A 22,559-nucleotide genomic window follows, 5' to 3' on the forward strand; every position below is an offset into this window, starting at 1 on the left:
CCAGCTCAGCCTCAGCCTCAGCCCACACCACTGCCCACATTCGGCAGCCGAAGCTCAGTGGGCAGCACCCCAAAAAATCTCCTCTCCTCTCCCCTCCTCCTCTGGCCCGCAGAGCCGGGCTCCCAGCACAGCCCACCCTCGGTGCTTGCTCACTGCTTCACCAAGGTGTCCGGGCGTGTGTCTAACCCCGCAGCCCCCGCACTCAATGGCCGCATTCACAGCCCCGGGCTCAGGATGTGAGTAAGCACCGGGCTCGGCAGCGCTGGCAGCGCGGTGGGGACCTGCGGCTGCCTCCCGGCCCGGCCCCGACACTGCTCTCACACACACAGCTCTCAACCCAGCTAGTTCCAGTCTCCATCACCTTTGGCAGACACCGAGCTTTTCCTGCTGGCCTGATTTGCTCTCTCTGCTTTTGGTTTTTTGCTCTTGTCTTTGCCTTTTTTCTTGTCCTGCGGAGGGAGATGTTTCCATAGTTAGGCAGTGTTGAAATTCACAGCCCCACGTTCAGTCCTGGGGCTGCCACCAGCATCTGGGCTCTGCCACTGAGATTTAAAGGGGGAAGGGGTGAAGGGAGGCAGGAGCACAGTGGTGGGACTGCTCAGAGAAGAAAATCTAGGGAATAGAAAGTGTTGGTGCAGCTGGTGAGTGTTGCCATGCTGAGAGAGAGAGAGAGAGAGAGAAAGGGCATCAGAGGAAGTACACACAAGTGGTTACTTTCACATTCTCACTTGGAAAAATTACCTCATCGATTTTCCTGGCCCACAGAAAAAGAGTACTCATTGCTAATATCAGCATTAAATAACAATATTAGTTGTGTTTAATGATGCTTAGGCAGGATAACTTCAGACTTATTTTATGGAGAGGAAAGCTGAGGGATGGACAGGTGGGATGCCTGAGCCAGCTAGGACACACTATTTACCTTCTCCTCCAGACTTGGTGGCGGCTCAGTGATCAGGACCCCAAAGTCACACACAGTTGCCACCAGGTCCTCAGTGGCCACCAGGGTCTCCAAGGGCACCCTCATTGTGCCCAGGGTCTTCTGAATGGGAGGGTCACTGCGGAATTCACGTGGCTTTTGGTTTTTCTTCTTTTTCTGTTTTTTCTCCTTCTCTTTGGCCACAGGACCCTACAGGACACCAGCATCGAGACAAAGCTCATCAGAGGGCTGGGGTCCCTTCATCAGACAGCAAGCAATCCTAACCCAACCCCTTACCCACCACTGCATCCACACTGAGATGTGTGTATATCAGCTCCTGCCTCCCTCCCACAGGAAGGGGGAACTTTGGTGAGAGGTCTGAGGTGACAGGGACATACTCTGACAACGCCAAACTGGCCCAGAAGAAAGGCCCTCATAACTCCACCATCATCTTTGCAGCTCAGACGTGTTTGGACGTTGTTCTCCCTCAGCACCCTACCTTGGTACTGCCTTTCCGTGGCCCCTTTTTTGGTTTCTCCTTCACGACTTCGTTTTCTTCTGGATCAGAATCAACAGGCCAGGAAACCACCTGCCCCGAGAGAGAAGCTGGTGCTGCAGGCTCTGGGACACCCAAGAGCCCTGGCCCAGGATCAATGTCATCCCAGGATGCCTCCCAGAGGGAACACAATACATTGCTGGGTCTCCCAGCAGCTTTTTCCATCCAGCTCTGCCACACACTCACCTTCTCCTCCACAACTGAAACAACTGTTCCTGCTGCCAGGTAGGACTTCAGCCCCACCAAGTCCTTCACAACGTGCTCCTTCCTGTAGCTGCAGTCAATGGTTTCTTCCCATGGCATTCCAGGAGTGGCAAACACCTTTGCTGCACAGGGACACAAAAAAGGTCTGAGCAGACATCTCTCCTTACTGAGGACAGAAGGACCCCTGGGACACAGGTGGTGCCAATTTATTATCCATCAGCCACAGTAACAGCCCAGCTGTAGCCCACACTGAGAGGCATGACCTGATGCCACCACATGCCAGGAAGAGCCATAAACTGAGCAGTGGGGCAGGGGAGTTGTAATTCCTCATTACCAGACTGGGCCTCGGACTCTACGGTGGCTGCAGGCTCCTGTGGGCTCCTTGCTTCTTCTGTGTCTTGAGCAGAGTTGTCCATATCCAGGGTGGCCACCACAGGACTCTGATGGATTTTTGTATCCTGGAATAGAAAGGGATCTCTTGGCAGGGCCTGTCTGGTTGGGTTTGCATCAGGACCAGGGGGTAGAGCTGCCTCTGAAAGCCCACTCCCCAGCCCACCCTCATCATGGGCAGAAAGGGCATGAGTGCTGAGGAAGGGGTCTGCCAGGAAGGGTCCATTAATGCACTCCCACATATAGTGGGCTCTCCAAAAGGGACAAGGAACGTGGCCAGTAGGGTCTTGTCCTGCCAGATGTGGCCACATGTGAACTCTGTCCTTGGTGCTGCTGTTGCCCACACAACTCCATTACAAACAATCTCCCTCTTCAGCCTGGAGGTGAAGTCCCCCTTGCTGTGGTCTGACACTGCCTGTTGCTTTCAGGAGCTTAATGAAGCACAAACCTCAGTGCTGATGCTGTCCTGGATCTCCTCTCCCTCTGCAAACTCGTACGTCACACAGTAGCTGTAGGTGACCACTGAATCCTTGGAGCCATCCTCCAGCTGCTCACAAGGAGCAGGGACTCCCTTGATTTCCCCAATACTCACAACCACTCGTGCTTCACTCCTGGTCAGCTCTAGAAGGAAGACAATCTTTCTAAGAAGATGCAGTGTGCCCCTTCTAGAGCAAGAATGGTACAGAGCAAGTGGAAGTCCCCAGGACACCATGTTTCACCACCTGGCATCCCTCCCTGCCACCCTGTGCTAAAGCTGTGACAAGCCACTGCCACAGGGGGTCACCCCAAAGCCATGCAAACATCTGGCTTGGTTGCTTTGCCTCCCCGATTATCATTTTGGACTCCAAAGAGCACAACGAGCCCATAAACTCTTTGAGTAGGGGCCATCAAGAGGGGCTTCCCACCCTGTGTGTCTCCAGCCTCCTGCTGTCATCCCAGCTGGGGATGTGCCACGCTGTAGAGGTGGCACATGCTTCACACAGACAGTGCAGCAAACGTGAGCATCCTCCCCATCCTGAAGTACTCCTCTTCCTGGAGCTCCAGAGGGAAACACACAATCTGAATCTAGATGGTCTCCAGATGGCAAAGATGGGAGGAGGCCATGACATGAAGGCAGTGCTAGGATTAGGTTTTTCCTGCAGTCTTTGGAGCTCATTAAAGCTAAAATTACCTTGATTACTACTTGTACTAGTGGGGTAAAAAGGCACACAGAAAGATCTCCATTTGAGAAGGGGCAAGAAGGAAGTCAGTACTGGAACCAGAGTTTGCCCTGATGATTCCTACCTCAACCACAAGGAAACCACCTCCCCAATCCCAAGTTCAGCACGGAGAGGTTCAAAGGCAAAGGCTCACCTGGCTGCCCTGCCAAACCATGGAACTGGTCCCGCTCCTCAGGCTCTATTTGGATGTCATCAAGGATGAAGAGCTTGGGCAGGCTGTCCACAAGGAAGCCTCTGTAAGTGGGAATGAGAGCCAGGGGGTTCCCTTGGAGCAGCAGGATGCGGAGCTTCTGCAGACTGGAGAGCTGGGAGACCAGATCCAGCAGATCCGTGAGGCTGTTAAAGCTCAAGTCAAGGGAGACAAGATTTGGCCTAAGGAAAGAACACAGAGAAGAAGGTTAAACAAACAGCATTCATCTGAGGATAGAGAAATGCTGCCCTGGGTCATACAAGAAGTATTAGGTTTCCCGAGCACAAACTGGGTCAAACTGGGAAATCCAATGGTACAATCTCAAGAAACAACCCTGCTGAAGGGCTGCACTTTCCTAACACAGGTAACTTTGATGGCTTGAGGTCATCTGTTCATCTGCCCTCCTCCCCTTCAGAATCCCACATTCACCCTGTGGCGTTACCAGCAGTTTGCAGTGAGGTACTTGTCCTGCCAGGGGCTGCACAACCTGTTGTATCCCAGCCCCAAGTGCTGCAGCTCTGGAAGAGGCTGAGCACACAGGTCCTGCAGATCAGCCACAGCATTGCAGCAGAGCTCCAGAACCTGCCCAGGACAGAGGGAACAACAAATACTTTGCAAAAAGCTGTTCTGGCACCATCTTTGAGCTGCTCAACTCATGCTATGTTCCCAGACAGGACCTCCCTCCTCATCCTGCTGTCACAAGGCATCACTTGCTCACCTTCAGTGTCTGGGGCAGGTTAGCTGAGGTGATCCTGCTGATCAGGTTGGTACTGAGGATGAGCTCCTCCAGCTGCTCAAACTGCAACAGACCCTCATCCACCTCCTCCACCTGTAGAGAGCTGGGTTTGTCCAATGTGTCCTTGAGCCACCTCATGGCCAAGGGGACATGGACTTTAGTGTTGATCCATGTGACACATGGGTAACATGAATTAGTGCCACATGCCAGGTAAGGGGGGGCGCAGCAGCTCGACCCCAGCTGCAACAGTGGCATCTGTGAAGACCCTGGAGTGGGGAAGGTGTTCTTTATCAGGATTGTTTTCCCTCCCTACAGGAAGATGTTCCCTGGCCTGGTGCTGGGTAGCTTTATGGTCTGCACTTACTTCCTTGCCAACGATCCGTAGGGACCTGATGAGCTGGAAGAGGTTGGGGCCACAGACAGCTTTGGGTGTCAGGACAGCCACTTCCCTCAGGTGCTGATCCTGGGGATTGCAGCCTGGTGGCAGAGCCCAGGGGCTGTGCTGGTCCCTCAGCAGCTCCATCAGTGCCTCGGGGCTCTCCTCACCCACTCCCATGGCCTCCTCCTGCTCTGCTGTGGCTGCCCCCAGCCCGGACTGATCTCTGCAGAGCCTCCTGAGTGCATCCCAGCGGGACCTGTTCTGCAGAGAGGGGAGAAAAAAAAAGAGGTGGTGACAGCCCTGCAGCCCACAGCCCCCCATGGCTGTGCCCACCAACCCCCTACCCAGCTGCCAAGGCCACAGGGGAAGTCCTGCAGAGCCAGGCACTGCAGGTGCTCCCGAAAAGCAGCAGAAACACTGCAGCAGCCACGTCCTGCCATCCAGCCCAGCAGGGCACTGGAATCCCCTGGCTCAGCAGCAGGAGTGCCTGTTGCTAGGAGATGGGAGGGACGCGGATGCCCCGGGATCCCGGGACAAAGCAGATCCATGGAGTGAGCCTGGAATGGCACCGAGCTCGCCGGGTTGGGAAAAAATCCCGTTTTCTGCATCTTCCCCTGGATTCTGGAGGCTGTTGCCCACCAGGGAAAGAGAGGGTGGCCTAATGCAGTGTTTGCAGGGTCAGCCCTGTCCCCTGGGCAGGGATTCATGGCATGGCATTTGCTATTTCACTTATCTACATCCCGAGTGTCACCCAGGCATTGGGGAGGAAGCAGTCAGGTTCTCAGCTGGAGAAGCTCTGCTCTTCACTTGTCTGCAGGGCACGGCAGCCACAGCAGCCCAAGGCCATTGGAAAACAAAGCTCAAAGCTAAAAATAAACTTGGAAAAAGGTAGATGGGTCCTAGGAACAAAAGGCACAGCTCTGTCTCAGGTCAGATTCAGGTCTCCATGTTCCGAGGTTTATTTGCTTTTTCCAGCAAAAGGTGTTGAGTCAATGGCTACAAAATCCACTTCAGGGAATCTACAGAGCAGAACCTGTGGGCAAAACTTCACCAAATGAATTGCAGGTGCTCCGTGGCATCTGGTGGCTACGTGGTGGAAAGCTGAAACTCCACTTGGGTTGGGTTTTAGAGGACAGATGTCACTCTGCTCCCTTATCAGCCAAGCAGCTTATCACAGCTGTGTACAGATAGGAAAAGATGTGCAGAGCATGCACACATCAAGAGGCAGGGGCATGCTGTGGAGTGGAATAACCAGGCAAAATGCCATCCTCAGTAGAAAATGAAGTCAAATTTTTGAAAAAGCATTACCAGTGGTTGAATCATGTTTTCTGGGAAAGCCAAGCTGTAAGAATGCTGCTTCTCTTATCTGTATCACTGCTAGAAATAACTGGGCCCCACTGCCATCAATGCTGCACAAAGAGATGTTCCCTGCTCTCAGAAGACCACCAGCTGCAACTCCCTGTCCATCCTTGGCTGTACCCATCAGGAGTAGCTGGAAAGGGACTGGCAGTGCTGGCTGTCCAATGTTCTCTTGTATGTGCAAGCTCACACCCCTTCCACATTCCTTGCAAGGCACCATCAGGCAGCAACTGGCCACTAAACTCCCTGCTTTTTGGGTGCTTCCAAACAAGCAGCCCTTCAAAGCCTGAAAGAAGCCACCTGTACTTATCGTTGTCCTAAAGAACATTATTAGAGAGTCATCATTTTACCCCCAAATAAAAATAAAAACATTAAATTAAAAAAGCATCTGCCAGACCTGTCCTTTTCTGGGTCTCCAGCACTCTGCTGTACTGTCTGCCTCACTCCATAGGTCGTGGTATCTGGTTCTTTCTTTCCATTATTTAGCATTTGGGATCATGGGTAGTGCAAGGAGAAATGCACCCCTGTGCTGGCTGCATCCCTCTGCTTGGCTCTCAGTTGTCCAGGGTTCCCTTGCAGCACGTGGCAGAACCATTTCTGTTTGTGAATCTCCATTATTGTGGCTTCATGGAAACAACTGAGGCCTGAAGTTACAGGGTGGTGGGACAGAAGTACAACACTGTCCAGGAGAAATGTCCATTCCCTTTTCAAACCCTGGGACTCATTTCAGCACTGAGAAGAGTCCTTGTACCACTCTCAGGCACCAGAGAAGCTCATGCTCACACCAAGCTTTTTGTTTTCCAAGATGGATTATTTCACATGGAAAAGAGAACTCTGATTATTCTGACACCAAACTCCTGTTTCTTGAAAGTTTTCTGCTGACTTGACAAGCATTCACCTTCCAACCACTACCTTCCAGGTGACAGGGCTGGGAAGTACAAGTGTGTATGTGCACTGAGCATTATCACAAAGGTACATTCATAGAGGTTTCCTCTGCTTTCCTTTCTGGCCCTGCAGGAGAAGGCTGATTGCTCTGGGTACCAGTGGTGTGCTTGTGTGCTCCAACCACGTTTTTTTTAAAAAACCCAACAGTTTAGGTTGTAAATCCTACATTATGAAGAGGCCAAGGATGTAGATGATGTAGGGATGTCTAAGCCAAGCATCCTGAACTCCTAGAAGAAAAGATGGTATGGGACACCATTGGTGTCAGTCCGAAACTACTGCTAGATCACAATCAGGGCAGATGCATGTGAACCAGATGTAATCTTTCAAAAAAGGAAAAAAAACCCCAAAACTACCACCGCAAGAAAACCCAAGCCAAACCTGCAGTATTTAAATGCAGCTTGGGTGTCCACATCTGCAGCACTCGGGGCAACAAGCAGGTTGAACACCAACCTCCAGCCAGCTTCCAGCCACATCAGCTGCTCTCGGAGCCCACCATGAAGCACCAAGCAGGTGGGTGAGAATTAACCTGGTTCTGCACTGTAAGGTTCCACTGGTTGATGTTCATTGTTATCTCAACCACTTCTTGTCTACTTGCTTTACACATCCAGCACACTGCCAAAAACCCAGGAAGTTTTGCAAAAATGACATAGAGGCTCGAGACTAACCATGGTATTTTCTCTCTCTCTTTTTGTTTTTTTGTGTTTTTTTTAATTTCCCCTCTTCATTTGAATGCAGAGTTCAACAAGTTTGCAATCTTCTTCTGTTCACTGATACCTTTGGGCTCCTTGGCAATAAAAGCAATCTCAGGAGAAAGCAACTCTACTGCAGGACAGCTACAGAATTTCACTACCAGAATAAAGCCCTTAGCATGGATGATAGAAATGGAAGCAACAAAGTTGTTTAAAAACTACGTAAGTGTACATTGCATTTGCTGTGTCTGTCTGTAGAGAAATCTCTTGATTATAAAAATCTAGAAGAAATATTTGGGTTAGGACCTAAAATAGTGTGGTCTGTATTCCACACAGGATGAAAGGCATTTACACTGCATTAATTTAACACAGAGTTGGAGCAATGTGAGGACAACTAGGGAAAGCCTGGGCAACTCAGCTAGCTGCTACCTGCTATCTTCTAGAATAAACACATTGCCCTTTCTTGGTCTTCTGGGTCACGCTAGGTTTGACACAGCCATTTTTTTGGATGAATTTAGACAAATCACTGGAAACACGGGGAGACCTGCCTTGCTCTTCAGTCTGATCCTCGTACTAGAGCAGCCAGGAGCACTTCTGCCAAAAATCCTGCTCCCTCATCCTCTCCTTGGAGATGGTAAAACATGCACTGAACCTCAGGGTTAATGCTTCAGACAAATTTCAGTTCCTAGGAACATGCTCCCAAGAGTATGTTGATAAAAATCAATGCAAACATTTCCCCTGAATTTCATTCTTGAAATCAAAACCGTCTCTGCTGAAACTGAAGAAAATATGCTCGGGTCAGAGGAAATCTCTTGCATGAGTAAATTTTGCCCCCAAGACTTAAGAAAAGCTGAAACCAAGGCCAGGCAGGCTATGAAGATGGAAAATACAGCACAGGCAGTGTGCGATTCCTACCTGATGAAAGGAGTGTGGGTGTTAATACAGATACGAGTAGCAAAAAACCCCAAGCACGCACAAACCAAAAGATAGGTGTGTGTGCACCAGGACTTTCAAACATGAAGCAGCAACCAGGGAGGATAATAAGCCAAAATAATAATTTTTCTCTCTTCCTCCTCCCCTACAGAATGTGTGCAGCTCTGTAAGCCCCAGAACAGTGAGCTGGCTCTCTGTTGTCCCCCAAGATGAAGACATGGTGAAGAAAATCCCCGAGTGCCCAGCCTTTGACAGCAACTGCTGCACTTTCCACATCTTTTACAACACTTTGCAAAGCTTGAGGAGTGAGATAGAATCCATCTGTGGCAAGCAGGTAACTGTGTTTGTGGATGGAAACCTCAACCAGCTGTACGTGACGCTGAGCGAACGCGCCGCGCTCTACACCTGCAGCAACCAGGACCTCCCCCGGGTGGAGCCCAGCCAGGTCCAGAGGATGAAGATGGCAGAGAAGAAGATGTACATCTGGAGGGTTTTAGAGAAATATGAGAAATATGTGAAAAACACAACAAAACTCTACTCTTCCACAGAAATGTAATGTGCCAGGGCAAAAATACCCAACTGCTTTAAGATACGAGGTTTGGCTAAACGGGATCAGTTTGATGCCAGAGCAACACTGCTCATGGAGTTGCTACCCAACATCTTATCACTATATAAACTAGTTTAATTTAATGTTTAAAGGATAAATATCTTAAGTTATTAATTATATTTATTATAAAACTATTTATACTGGTTTATTTGCAGCAGCGTATAAAAAGGATTGGCTAAATCTAGCCAGAGTGATTTAATTAACCAATCAAGCCAACAGGAAAGCAGGATTTCAGCAATTTTAATGTTCTTTATATTTTTATCTTGCAATTATTTTTTTAAAGTTGCTTGTCAGTAGACTGACTTTGTACTTTTCTCTGCTAGTGCCCTATATTTTTATAAAGTTAAGTAATTATAGAGTTCATATATATTTATTCAGATGTTTAACTTTTATATTTTAATACTAAAAGGGTTTTACTTATTTTCTGTCACTATAATTGGATAAAACCTGGATTTTAAATAAAATGAGATTAAATAAAACAAATATTGCTGGATTCTTCTATTACTGTAATTTTTTTACAGTATTTTGCAGTGAAAACCTAGTGGTTTATTAAGCAGCAATTCAGCTAGTTGCTTCTGGTACCTAAGTTAAAGATATTAGAATATTATATACTCATAAGCTACATTAAGTCAAAGTCACCAATCCCAAGGATGAGATTAACCAACATCAGGTCTTAGGCAATGATTGTAAAATTAAATCCCTATTTTTAACTAATCTATTACCTTTCACTTCAGCTAGAGGCTCAGTCACCCAGTGCTGCTTCCACTAGGCAAGAAAATCCACTGTATCAGTGAGGTGACAACTGAAGCACAAAGAGCTGAAGTGTCCTACCAGGGAAAAACAAAAATCAGTCATTAAATGAGAAGATAAAATACGATTTGTTTCATTTTAAAATGGACTTAAGCAGCTCACTGCCTAACACTTGACATCAATTCCATGGGAATACCATGTTACCCAACTCAGTACTGCTCTGGGGAGTCCACTGTCCTTTCAGCCAAGAGCCTCAAATCCAAACCTGCAAGAAAATAAGAACACCAGGGTTCAAGGCAGTGGTGCAGCCCCCACAGGCTTATGGGTTTTACCTTTCTTGGAGAAATATCAGCCTGGTAGAAATAGGTGCAGAAATAAGTAAAAGTTTGCCTACTTATTTCTGTCAAAAGAGATGCTTCTCATTGTTGTGCTTAATATAATTAAAAGTGTCTGATTATAATTAAGTGCCCTCAACACCACTTCAGAATTGTAAAAAGGATGGCAGGTGCTGGTCGTGGTCCAGAAGCAATACCATGTACCATTTCCCATCATCTAATTGGAAAATAAAGGCATTACAGTCAGTTTCTTCCAAAAAATAACCTTTATTGTTTTGGTTGTAAATATAAAAAAATGCATTGCACAATTTAACAGACCTACTGAAAAGTGCTACATGTCAACAGCACAACAGCAGTTGTGTCATGCAACAGAACAGGAAACCTAGGCAAAGCAAGAGCACAACCTGAAGTCCTCATACCTCCAAGCTTTTTTGTTTTTTGCCTTTTTTTTAAAAAAAAAACAAGAATGAACTCCACTCACTTAAAACACATTTAAATACAAGGTAGAAGAAAAAAAAGAACAATTTATTAATTGTATGAACTAAAAGGCTTGCTCCTAACATTGATATTTTTTGATTAAAATCCTTATTCATGGTGGAAAAGTTCAGATATAAAAGCAATTCAGACCATGACTAGAAAGTCATGCTATAAAAGTCCAGAAATGTGATGCTCTGTAACTGGATCAAGTTTTACTGATCAAGATACTATTTGGTACTACCAATTCTGTTCACAGCAAATGAGGATGAAATACAACCAAGAATGGAACAAAAGAAAACCTGAGGCCTTAGCTGATGTTGTGAGAACCAGACTGGGGCACTATAAAGGACAAAACCAAACAAATTACCTCTGAAACTCAGGTGTATAAACTGAGAAGGAATAATAGGAAATCTCCTGTTGTCAAACCTCTTAAAAGTCATCAACAATTGTCCACAGTCCTCTGATGACTGAATCCTTAAAAGCTCCTAAACCAGGGTTAGACTTTTGATTTGGGGTGGGTTTTTTTATGCAATGAAAGAAGAGATACCAAGAAAGAAAAAAGGAACTCACAATAGTTAACAATTCTGTTTTCAGCAGTTATCTCCTAGTTGGCAACGTTGAGGCACGAATCATCCACTCCAGAAACACAGAAAGTGAAACAGCTTTCAAATAACGTTTTTGCAGTGAGCTTCCCTCTCCTGCTCTCAAACTGTTTTGTCAGGAGTTTGGAATTTTAAAAGCAAACAACCCAAAAATCCACCTGCCCCTGTCACCTCTGCCACACATCCATAGACACACACTCCAAAGGGAATGTAAAAGCTGCTGAAGACAGAAATTGAAGGGATGGCATTTTTTAATGCCAGGTAACAGCCCTTTGTCTTTTCAAGCCATTCTAGGAGAGATTGAGAGATTTAAGCATTTGGGTATTTGCTGGGTTTCTGTCCAGCTTCTGGTATGATAGAGGGAACACGTGTGTGCACGTGTGTGTCTGTGCCTGGGAGTGAAGGGTGGTGAAGTCAGCAGGAAAGCAGCAATTTTTTTCCACACACACACAATTTTTCACAACCTCAGTTTCAAAGGGACACAGTAATGCCACACAGATTAAAAAAAAACCTTAAAACCCAGGGAAGCCCCACTTTATGAATTCACTGAATTTTCCAGAGTGTTTTATTAAGGGGAAGAATGAGTGATTTCAGATAAATCAAATGCACCTATCACCAAATGCCAAGATCTAAGGCACAGATGGAAACATTCTAGTAAGTTTCCCTTCAAGAAAAGCTTCCTGTGGGGTCTAGAAAAGCATGGAAGAACATGGTCAGTTGGGTCAAATGGAATTAACACAGAATCCTTTGGTTTTGTGCAGAGATCAGACTGCCAAGATGAAGCATGGGCTTTTCTCTGTTCCCACTCATTATTTCCTTCTAGTCTACTTTGCTCCTGGACTTGTACTGTTTAGTCCTCCTGCTAACAAGCAGCATCATACAAGCCTAATAAGCAGATGAAATAATGCACAAATTCTCCAGAACTTGTGTTTGGGGTGGGGGCCACCTACAATATACTGATCAATAGAATTCAAGTTCAGAAGGAACCATTAAGACAATCTCAGTTTGACTTTGTGCAGATCACAGGCCATAAGTATTTTATCTCACTTATTCCCTTACTGAGTGAAATATGTCAGCTTTGACTGATCATGATTCGTATTCAATTAAATGTTCTTTATACATTTAGCACCAATTCACTGCAGACAGACTTGCATCATCTGGAAATCTGTGTAGACTACAGGCACAGTGTGTTTTGCTTGCTTAAGAATCCTTTGGTGACACTGAGGAAATCAGACTGCTTAAATTAAAGGGCAAAGTGTTACTCAATACATGTTGTGTTGTTGCTTTTTTTTTTTTTGGTTTTGTTTTTTTTTTAAAGACAGTATCTAGACTCCCCAGTGAGTAAGAAAGAGACTAAGAACATGAAACAAAACCAAAGTGGAAATCTGAGCAGGAACTGATACATACGTGGTCAATCTGTTTTCATATCAATCCTCAGTACTTCTACTGTGCAGATGTGAGACATAACACAGCTTTTTCCTCCTGTTCCCAAAAGAAGTGAAATCACACCTCTCACAAGATTAACTGATAAAAGAATTCTGATTTGCAAGAACAGGCTGACAAAATAAAAACCAAACTAAAAAACACTGAATCACTGCTTCAAAGATCTGCCACATCATTTCTAGTAACTGCCCCACATGGAAGGGATCTTTTCACTTTTCCTCTCTTCCCTCCTACACTCTTTCTGAAGTAAGCAATCCTTCATTTAGTTTTTTTTTCTATTTATTAAGATTTATGAGCTTTAAATAGTGCCATGATCTTGTTTCTCCACCACAAGGTATTAGAATAAGCACTTTACCTCCAATTGTAACCATGGTGCAATGAGTATATTTTGTTCCCTCCAAGTGCAGATAAAAACTGCTGATGGGCAAAATTTTTAGCAGTTCAATCACACCACCCCTTCCTATTACTTTATGGTCCCTTTCAGTTTCCAATCCATTCAGTGAGATCTGAGATGTCAGGATTTAAGCTTAGAAGCTGTCAGATCTCCCTGGGCTTTGAAAAATACTTCTAGTGCACTTGGCTGCTTGAGACAAAACTCTTCATGTCATTCATAGTAATGAGAACAAGGTAAAAATGAAGCCAAGTCATTGCCTGGCAAGCAGGAGACCACACTGCAAGGGAGGCATAACAAAATCTTTTCATCTGGAAAGTACAGCAGAAACACAAGTGAGTTTGTTCTTGGACAATTTGCCTACTGATTTCTTTCTAGAAAACCGGATACATATTCTGAGCATGCAAACAGGCAGGAGATATCTCTGCATCTCCATGAGATAGCCCAGTCAAGAAAGAGCTTGAGGGACACCCCCCAGCTAATCACAGTGTTAAATGAGTTCACTGGAATCAAGTTGACAATCAGTGATAAATGGGAGGATTTAAAGCACTGATTTGGAAAAAAAAATTTACAAATTTGATTCAACAGTTTTTACCCTGATGCATCTGAAAGAATATTGCTTCATTTATTGTAAAATTATGTATGAAAAACCTAGATAAAAATCTCCCCACCAAAATCTACTCACTATTTAATCACTAATGACAACCTTTATACACTGGTTCAAGAAACTGTTCCTTAGCTGAGGCTTGAATTTTTCTTGGTTCTGTCACAAGGACACGAGTTTTCACATGTGCCACAAATGCCAAATGGTTAAGTCAGATCTACTGTCAAAATTTAAAAAATAAAAATTAAGAAAAGAGCATCTCTTCATCTGTCTGCACACCTACAGAAAGGCATGCTGGTACTTGGATCATACTGTTTTGTCTTCCCCTTCTTCTCCTTACCCCCAGCAGTTCCCCCCCAGCCCCCAGTTCCTCAACCCACAGTACCTCTGCTCAGGGAGAGGGCCCTGGGGTTAAACCTTCACTGCTTTCATCTTGCTACAGCCCTGCTCACACAGGAGTCAACTCTGCAATGAAAGCCATTAGCTGCAAAATCTCAGGAAGACAGAAAATTACTCCCCATGCTTATTCCCACTCCCCAAACCTACTGTTTTATTTTAAACTTTGGCCCAGCAAGTGGAGAAGGTTGGAAAGAAGGCAGAGAAAAACTACGTCCCCCAAGGGAGAAGCTACTGAGCCCATTCCAGCATGTGCAATGCCCACATGATTTACCTGCTCCTTTTAGCACTGGGACAGCCTGCTAAGCACCTCCAGGCAGCCTGCTTCTGAAACTGGGAGAGAACTATTCAGAGGAGGTACAAGGGACAAATTATCCACAGTTTGCATTGCTCTTAAAAAGCAGAATCAAATAACGAGTGGAATCCTAAGGGTCACAGGATGACTCCAGACTATGAGCAACATCTGGAATGAATATCCCAGGGCTGTCTCAGGATGGACAGGCTGTCACTGATGTAATGAGACAAAGTTTATCTGCAGCAGAGCACAGTACTTGCTCAGACTGCCACAGAAAAATGTTACGCAGTAGTTCAGGTTTTACACTTTCAAGTTTTATAATTAATGATGAACATTACCTTCCCATACAGACCAAATTAGGCAAGTCCTTCAGGTTTTTCAGATAGAAGGCAAAAAGAACAAGCAAAAAAAAAGATGAATTATAGAATCAATCATAGAATCAGAGAATGTCAGGTTGGAAGGGACCTCAAGGATCAATCTGGTCCAACCCTAGAAGCAAAGAACTGACTACAAGTCCATGTGGTTTGATACAGTGCCTGAAATAACAAAAAAGCCAGTTTCTCAACATTACAAACTCATTGCTTGTCTCTGAAGCATTACTACATTGACCTGTGGATGTGTTTTACACACACACGTTTTATGAGGAAGGCAGCTGAACTCTGCAGAGTACAAGAAAACAGTTCACAGATTAAATTAGTATGAAAATTCATCTAGCTATCCTAAGCACAGAATTTATACAATTTAAAACTGCTTTCTTGCACTTACTGCACAGCCTGCTATTCATTTGCAATGGCTATATCAGGAAAAGTAATAAAAATCAGCTACTTTATTTGCTAGAAAATAAAGCATGTCTTGAAAGTGATCATACGCACTGATACACTCATTAAAATAAAAATACACAAAACACAGCCTGAGATTTTAATTTTAGTATTTTTTGCCATGAGCTGACATCATAGATGGATTTTTCTTCTCCTTTGGTTTTTAATATGCTCTTGTTTAATGACTTTCACTGTTCAAGTAAAACAAAAGGAACTGAATACCAGGAAACAAAATAAAAAGCAGGTTTTGTTTCACAAAATCAAAAGTGTATTTCCCCCTTTAAGAGAACATTCCTTGGTGTACAAGATTTACACTTCAGAGAGTACTTTGAGCTGTTTCATAGAAATATGTTTGTTGCATACAGATGCATGCTGCATTGATGGAGTTATATTGCTGCCTGCAGGACTCAGACCTGCTGGATTTACCTGAGCTTGGTGTTTTCTCACTTGAACGGAGTACAGCACAGCACTGAGGTGGAATCAGAACGTTATGACAACGTTGCATATTACTTGCACATATTCTGATGGCAGAGCCAGATGCCCTGAACGTCTTGGGTGATGGAAACAATTCTTTCTAAAGTGCACCAACTGAAAGGAGATGTGCCAGGCTGCTAGGCTGGCAGGTTCTCCACCCCTTGGATAAGCAACTCAGTGTCTTTGGTTGTTAGGTTTCGCCAGCTGTTTTGTTCATCTTGCTCACTGCCTCAGCAGCTTGCTCTGGCAGGCATGATGGATCTGACAGAACTGAGGTGGTTGTACTTAGATGCCGGAGGGTGTTCAGCACCACTGTAAAAAAAAACAAAAAACAAAAAAAAAAGGCAGAATAGTATCAAGGAAAGCCATTTGTCTGGCTGCAAACAGCAGGATAGCGTGCGGGTACGAAGAGGCTGTTACACATAATTATGGAAATACTTCTGTAAAACATCCACACCTCCTCACACAGCAACAGTAGTAAACAGATGTGCAAGTACAAAGTAGCAAGAAATGGAGATCTAGGACTTGCAAAAGAAAAATCACCTATTTCTGCAAGAAAGCACACACTACTTGGCAGTTACAATTGTAAATGTAAATACTTGCTGAATTGCAAAGGGGGAAAGCTCAAACCACCATGCCCAAAGTCATTTCAAAGCTCAATACAAATCTCAGAAGTCTTCCTTCATAAGGAGTAAGTTTGGTATGATTTATCTCCTGATTATCTCCATACATTCTGGTATGTATATTCAGCAATTCGGGTCAGTTTTTCTGTTCAGTGATAAGCATGAAAACAGGTGTTTTCACAGTCAAAAGGGGTTCTTATTTTTCCACTGAAACTGGAAGTCATTTTCTATCTGTGCGTTTTCTTTGTCATCCTCTGACTTTCAAGAAATGCTGTTAAATATGGTGTCACTCCCTCTGACCTAGAGTAACCAGGGGATAGAACTTCACTTACTTGGTCTCAGAACAGGAAGAGAACAGTGCTGATCCAACCAGGCCATTGCAGTTTGATTCAGATCCTTAAAGCTTGTTGTGGAAACCATCCCGTTGAAGGACTCAAACAATGGCTTAATAATAATGCTGAACTGCAAATCATCAGAATGTCAAGAAAAACAACAAAGGAGGTGTTCAAAACACTCTATGGGAAAGGCTACAACAGCTCAGTCTGCAGAGAAGACAACAGACTTCTAAATGGACACAATTTATTATTTATTAGTACCCAACCTCAAGTTCAGCAGTTTAATATAAAAGGATACAATCCAAAACTTCCAGTTCTGCAGGGTCCTGCTTCTCACATACTCATCAAACATCTTCTTCATGTGGTCAAATCGCTGCCGTGTTACGGGAACCCCAGTCGCAGGGAGCTGCTGTTGACAAGAACTGAGAAGATGATGTTCTGAGGTCAGAATTCTCACCAGAAAGGAAATACTTCTCTTCCAGAACTAAATTATAGCAAGAGAATAGGGTGTATCCCCAGTCTCCCTGACTGAGGAGGCTTCCCAGTGCATGACCCTCCCAGAATATAACTGCTATAGCCAGGAATAGCTGCTGTTTTCCCACCAGTTTTGTCTGGATTCACACAGCAAAGCAATTTCTCAAACTGCTACACACTTCTTATTACAAGCAACAAAACTGAAAACAAAGCATAATATAATAGCTTTTGGCATGTGTTTAGAAAAAGGCACACTAGGGAGTCCAGGGAAATTTAGAGAGTTACTCCTGAGCGATGCTAGAGGTTCTTAAGAAATAGATCTATCTAAAATAAAACCAGACAGACATCATCACCCTGCTAAAGAAAAATGAAAATACATTGTTTTGTGGGCAAGGCTGAGATAAAGCCTAAACCTTCTGTAGATGGAACAAAAAACCACTGGGGTTCTCAACATGCTTTGCAATAAACTATTGAAAATGCAGAGAGGAAACTAAGGCACCAGGAAGGTGAAGTGACTTAGCAGTTACCTTCAGCCAGTGACAAGCTCCTTGATTCCAGATCCTGTGTCTTACATACTCAACCACATTTTCCTATAAAAACTGACTGCATTTGGAAAGAAAACTGCAGCAAAGCCATCATGAAGTGATTCTAGCCATACAAAACCACCATCACTGGCTGCTTCTCAGAATTATTCTAATGGAGCTGATGCACCTTTTCCAATGCTGCCACTGCCGTGCGCCCACGCTCAGAGCCGGCAGAAAATCCACGCAGTTTGCTACCAGTGCCCATCCCACAGCAATTCTGCTTTTTGTTTAGAAGTTGGTAGCTTGCTGTCCAACACCCATCTGTTGTCAAGGCAAACATTCCCTGCAGTTAGCCAAAGCAACAGCCAAGCTGCTCTGCCTCATTACAGAAAGCTCCCCAGATCTCACATGATGGCAGCGTTTAGCTCCTCGATCTCTTCCCGCAGGCGCCTGGTTTCCTCTTGCATCTGTGTTCTTTCCTGCTGCAGTTTAGCGATATAGTCTACTGTTTTCTGGAGCGTGATTGCATGGCTGATCTAGACCAAACACAAACATAAAGCTCACTTTCTAGAACAAAGCTGGACAGGTGAAGAGTTTGGCCCTAGCTGCTCTAACACCCAGGAAAGCGCTGCAGCTTCCTTCACCGTGCGCACAAAGGCAGAGAGAAACACTGCAGGTAACACCCAACTCCTCCCTCTGACTCCTGTTTCCACATCAGTACAGAGAAATGTGGTTGCAGTGGTGGTGTTCTGCCACAAATTACCCTTTTTGCTGCTTTGTTGAAAGAATTATTTTAATAATTTAAGAGGTTTTATTTCATTACCGATCCTCTTAAAATATTTACAGTTCTTACTTGAGTACTGAAGGGTGTGCTACAGCTGCTGACAGATTTAGAGTGGTGTTACAAGCATTGGTTGATGTTGATGATATAGATGATTTGGTTTAGGAAGCCTGCAGTTACTGTTATTAAACAGAAGGCAACAGGGTCTAGCTATCATCCAAGGAGACAGAAAAAATGTCATAGAACTTTTGTAGAATACTCTTCAGTTTTAAGGAATGAATTTTAAAAAATCAGTACTTGAGAAATAAAATAATCAGACACTTTGTTAAACCTCAGTTTTCAAAACTGACTTTCAAACAGGCTATTCAAATCAGAAAGTAACATTCAGACAACTTATGGCCTATATGTATAAACCTATAAAAATCATGTAAACAAATAAAAAATAAGCTTTCTTATTTCCCATGTTTCAAGAGACATTTAGAACTTTGCTGTGCAGACAAGCCTGTGTTTCAATTATTTTTATTTCTATCTAGTGAACTAGTGTGGCCAGATAAATTCTTAATTTGGACAAAGCCATTTGCCAATGAGAAGTCAGTTGGGAATTTTTTTTTCCTCTGTAATACAATCTATGCACAGAAGACACTTGACAGAGACCAAAAAAAAAACAAAACAAAGCAAACCAACCCAATCAGCAAGGCTGTGGGCACAGGACAAAATTCTTAAAGGCAGAGGTAAAGAGTTCTAGAGGGATTTTCAAAATCATCTCCACTGGCCAGGCCCCTGCCTCCTCCTGGGAGGTAGAGATCTCAATGTAGGAATTTTCAGCAATGTCACTGGAGGGTTTTGTTCTTCCTTTGGCTCACTGACATGACTCAACAGTATTTGCAGGTGCACAAGGTTGCTCTGCTGTGCTCTGAGCTGACCAAATGCAGCCCAGCTGTGGCAGCATGGCAGGAAGCCCAAGCTAACAGGTTGTGCTCACAGGTGGGTAAATTGGCTCAGGCCAAACCTCAAGGTGTATTAAGCCAGGCCAGCATTGTACCAACAGCATCTACCTGGCTTCTGGATGGATCATGGTTCAGGGAGAATAAGCTGGACCAGAGCTATGGGGACCAGAACCCATCCAGAATGGGTACAAAAAGCCACTATGTCAGAAGAAAGGTAACAGTAAATGCAAAGTCATCTTACAGTGCAAATGTGACATAATCTTTGTTACTGGGGCCCCAAGAGAAAGAATTGTTTTCAGACAAAACTTGTTCAACATTTGAAGCTACATCAGACCAAAAATGTCTGGAAGATGAAATGCTTTCACACTCTCTTTGGACTATAAGCCATGGATTTATCACCCTTCCCTTTCCAAGTCCCTCAGTTCAGGTATCCTCACTGACTGACTGGCATTTCCAGTCAACAGTGAAGAGATTAAAATCAAGTCTTGTAGAATGGCTCTTTATCATATTCCATATTAAACTGCTAGTGTTGCCAAGTTACTTACCAACATGGAGTTGGCTGAAACCAAGCTGTTCAGAGTACTGAAACCAATCTTGATATTAGACCTTCGTTTCTGTTCCGAAATGCGCCTCATCCTTCGATTCTGCATAAATAAAATGAGCTCAGTCTGTGCTGTTGTCCTTTACAGTTCTACTGCTATGACTTATTTCAGCTACTCAAATCCACAGTATTATTTTTGCTGAAGTGGGGCATTCAGTTTTCCCAGTCAAAGCCACATCACTAGAAATTTGAAATAATTTATTTTAAAGTGTCTAGCACATTAAACTCCACATCTTGTGGGCTTCCTTCCTAAAATCAAAATTCCTTCTTATGATTGCTACACAATTTCCTTTTCTGAAGTCAAATTCCAACTTCTGAGGCATGTTATTAGTTAGTATCTTGTTGAAGACTTTAAGTTTAAAACCAGCCATTTAGTTTATTCCTAGTATTTATACCTAAGGATAAAGGCTTTGTCAGGAACCAGCCTTTTCAGTTGGAACATTAAAACCTTACAAGTTGTTTCCACCAAAATTTCCACTAATGGTGCACTTTGAGAATGCACCAGCAGCAGAGCAAGGCTCTCCAGCAGCAGCTCACCACCCCCCATTTTATAATAGAGGAAAACAAAGTAATAAAGCAGAGGCTTTATTAAAAGAAGTGGCTTTATTAAAGAAGTGGCTGCCCAAAAACACAGAAAATAAGTGTGTTCAAGAGCATGACTGAGCCTTCCAGCGCCCTCTGTGCTTTGCCAAACTGAAAAAACAATGTTACTCAGCAATCCAGAGCTGCTCAGCCTATCCACCAATGCAGGGGAGCTACAGAACACACAGCTAGAGACTGGCAAACAGAGCCGTTTTTCTCGTTTTACAGAAGAGATATTAACAGCCCATCTCCCAAGCACTGCCTGTCAAAACGGGTGAATTTAAATGGCCACAAAACCTAACGCGTTGATGTGTCCCCACTTTTAAGGTCACTCCTCCATCTAGTGGCCACTTTGCCCATCACCAGCCCAGTCCTAATGAGCAGTTCCTTTGCTCACTTCCTCTCTGGCTGCAGCCACGGATTGTGAGCGTTTATGCCAAGCAAAAGAACTGAAAACTTTTATAAGCAATGTGCAGTTCTGATTCTCCTCTGCAACAGAACTAGAATTGAGTGCAATCAGGCTGCAAGGAGTTACACTTACCTTTCTGTCCCAGAATTAGTCAAGCTGACAACTGACAGGGTATACAGAGAAGCCAAAAAGGGGATGGCACTTGCAAAATGGTTGAGAATCAATGAGAGGGTTAGAGCTGACCACCCTGCACTGGCTGGATTTTGTGGATAAGTTGCTCATAGCACCACAGACAGTGTTCTGACAAGGTCAGCCTGTGGGTGAAGTACAGTCAGCTTTCAGGTGCTCTCTCTAGACCGCCGAGTTCTTACCCCAATAATTCTTGAAGAGTTTTACAGGTGTAACTTGGAGAGTCTGTGGATCTGCCTCTCTGTGGAGCAGCATAGCATCACTGGAGACATGTAAGTAACTCAGCAGGTCAAGAACTCCCCCTCCAGCACTGGCCAGAGCCCTGCAGACTGAAGAGCCCCAACAGAACAATGGCAAAAAGCCAGGGTTTAGAAAACTAAGCCTGAAGCTTTTGACTGAGTAAATTTGAGACCTGTCACAACACTCCAGTGAGCCACAGCAGGAACTGCTGTCGTGACCATTAGGACCTGCAGAGGTATGGTTAAGCCTGGCCCCTCTGGTGACACATCCCTGAGGAGCAGAGCAGTCTGACATTTTTAATTGAACAGATGCAGCACAAGCTTAGGCTGAGGCACAGAAGTGTCCTTGAAGCACAACTTCCTCTCTAGTCCATGCTCAGACATCAGGGCAGAAAAATAGTTACAAAAGCAATGAAAAAAAGCACCTCAAAGGAAAGGACACATACCTCAAGTGCAGCCATATTAGAGTCAGTGGCAGATTTTCCTGAGCAGTTGTTCTGGGGAGACTGTGGACTGGGGCTCTGCTCAGAGGTGCAGGGGGAAGCTTGGCCTGAATTCTGACAGTCTCTGCCTTCATAAAGGAAGAGAGAGAAGTCACATTAACAAACACCTCTACAGCAAAGGGGACTGCTGAGAAGTTTCAATTCAGAGTTGAACTGAAATGCAGCTGGCAACTCAATTACACTCACTGATGCACCAACCACATGCTAGAAAATGTCACCATTGCTGGGAAAGCTTAGTGATTCCAGGCAGAAGGCTAATACATCCCAAATATCAATATACAGTATTCCTTCCACACACAGGTTTCAGCAAGGGCATGTTGATTGCATAGGGTGCAAGTCCATCCTCCTGCTACTCAGCCATCAGGGGCTTTAACAGCCTGGGACATGACAGCAACACTTAGAAGCCATTTACCAGCAGAGCAAGGATATGTCTCCAAAACCAGTCCAGATACCACTCTCCCAACACACATGCAAAAGGAGTCTTGGCACTTACCTGCTGTTAACAAGGCCTGAGTCTGTGATCCTCCAGTCACACTAACAGTTACAATACTGAACACCAAACCTATTCAATACTTTGTACTCAGATGCCTTTCAAACAGATTTTATTTCTTGGTGACAATGACAGCACATCCTTTTAGAAAGG

The 22,559-nt window shown here is 44.5% G+C and overlaps 3 protein-coding genes across 7 annotated transcripts in view; all 3 read right to left on the minus strand.

The window, feature by feature from the left end:
* Positions 1-198: 198 nt before the first annotated feature.
* On the minus strand, positions 199-2,308 carry LOC115599223 (leucine-rich repeat-containing protein 43-like). The gene is made up of 4 exons (XM_030460685.1): positions 2,011-2,308; positions 1,416-1,798; positions 920-1,126; positions 199-449 (listed from the first exon to the last, which is right to left on the minus strand). The coding sequence occupies exons 1-4, from the start codon at positions 2,306-2,308 to the stop codon at positions 342-344; spliced, it is 996 nt and encodes a 331-aa protein (XP_030316545.1). The 3' UTR covers positions 199-341.
* Positions 2,309-2,490: 182 nt separating this feature from the next.
* LOC103528886 (leucine-rich repeat-containing protein 43) lies at positions 2,491-4,521 on the minus strand. Its single transcript, XM_030460686.1, has 4 exons — positions 4,195-4,521; positions 3,919-4,058; positions 3,420-3,658; positions 2,491-2,687 (listed from the first exon to the last, which is right to left on the minus strand). Exons 1-4 carry the CDS (start codon positions 4,465-4,467, stop codon positions 2,491-2,493), a joined length of 849 nt encoding a protein of 282 aa, XP_030316546.1. The 5' UTR covers positions 4,468-4,521.
* Positions 4,522-10,663: 6,142 nt separating this feature from the next.
* Positions 10,664-22,559, minus strand: part of MLXIP (MLX interacting protein) — a 42,295-nt gene continuing 30,399 nt past the window's right edge. For 4 of the 5 annotated variants that reach the window (XM_030460376.1, XM_030460373.1, XM_030460371.1 and 1 more), the window contains 6 exons: positions 21,860-21,984; positions 19,939-20,037; positions 18,074-18,201; positions 16,966-17,089; positions 16,665-16,794; positions 10,664-16,021 (listed from right to left, as the gene is read on the minus strand). In XM_030460376.1, the coding sequence (XP_030316236.1) occupies positions 15,900-16,021; positions 16,665-16,794; positions 16,966-17,089; positions 18,074-18,201; positions 19,939-20,037; positions 21,860-21,984 (728 nt within the window). In that variant the 3' untranslated portion in view covers positions 10,664-15,899. The remainder of the gene's footprint in view (positions 16,022-16,664; positions 16,795-16,965; positions 17,090-18,073; positions 18,202-19,938; positions 20,038-21,859; positions 21,985-22,559) is intronic. The other variant, XM_030460372.1, reaches the window with a different exon arrangement.

Source organism: Calypte anna, chromosome 15, assembly GCF_003957555.1.
Source record: "Calypte anna isolate BGI_N300 chromosome 15, bCalAnn1_v1.p, whole genome shotgun sequence".
Classification (NCBI taxonomy): Eukaryota; Metazoa; Chordata; class Aves; order Apodiformes; family Trochilidae; genus Calypte; species Calypte anna.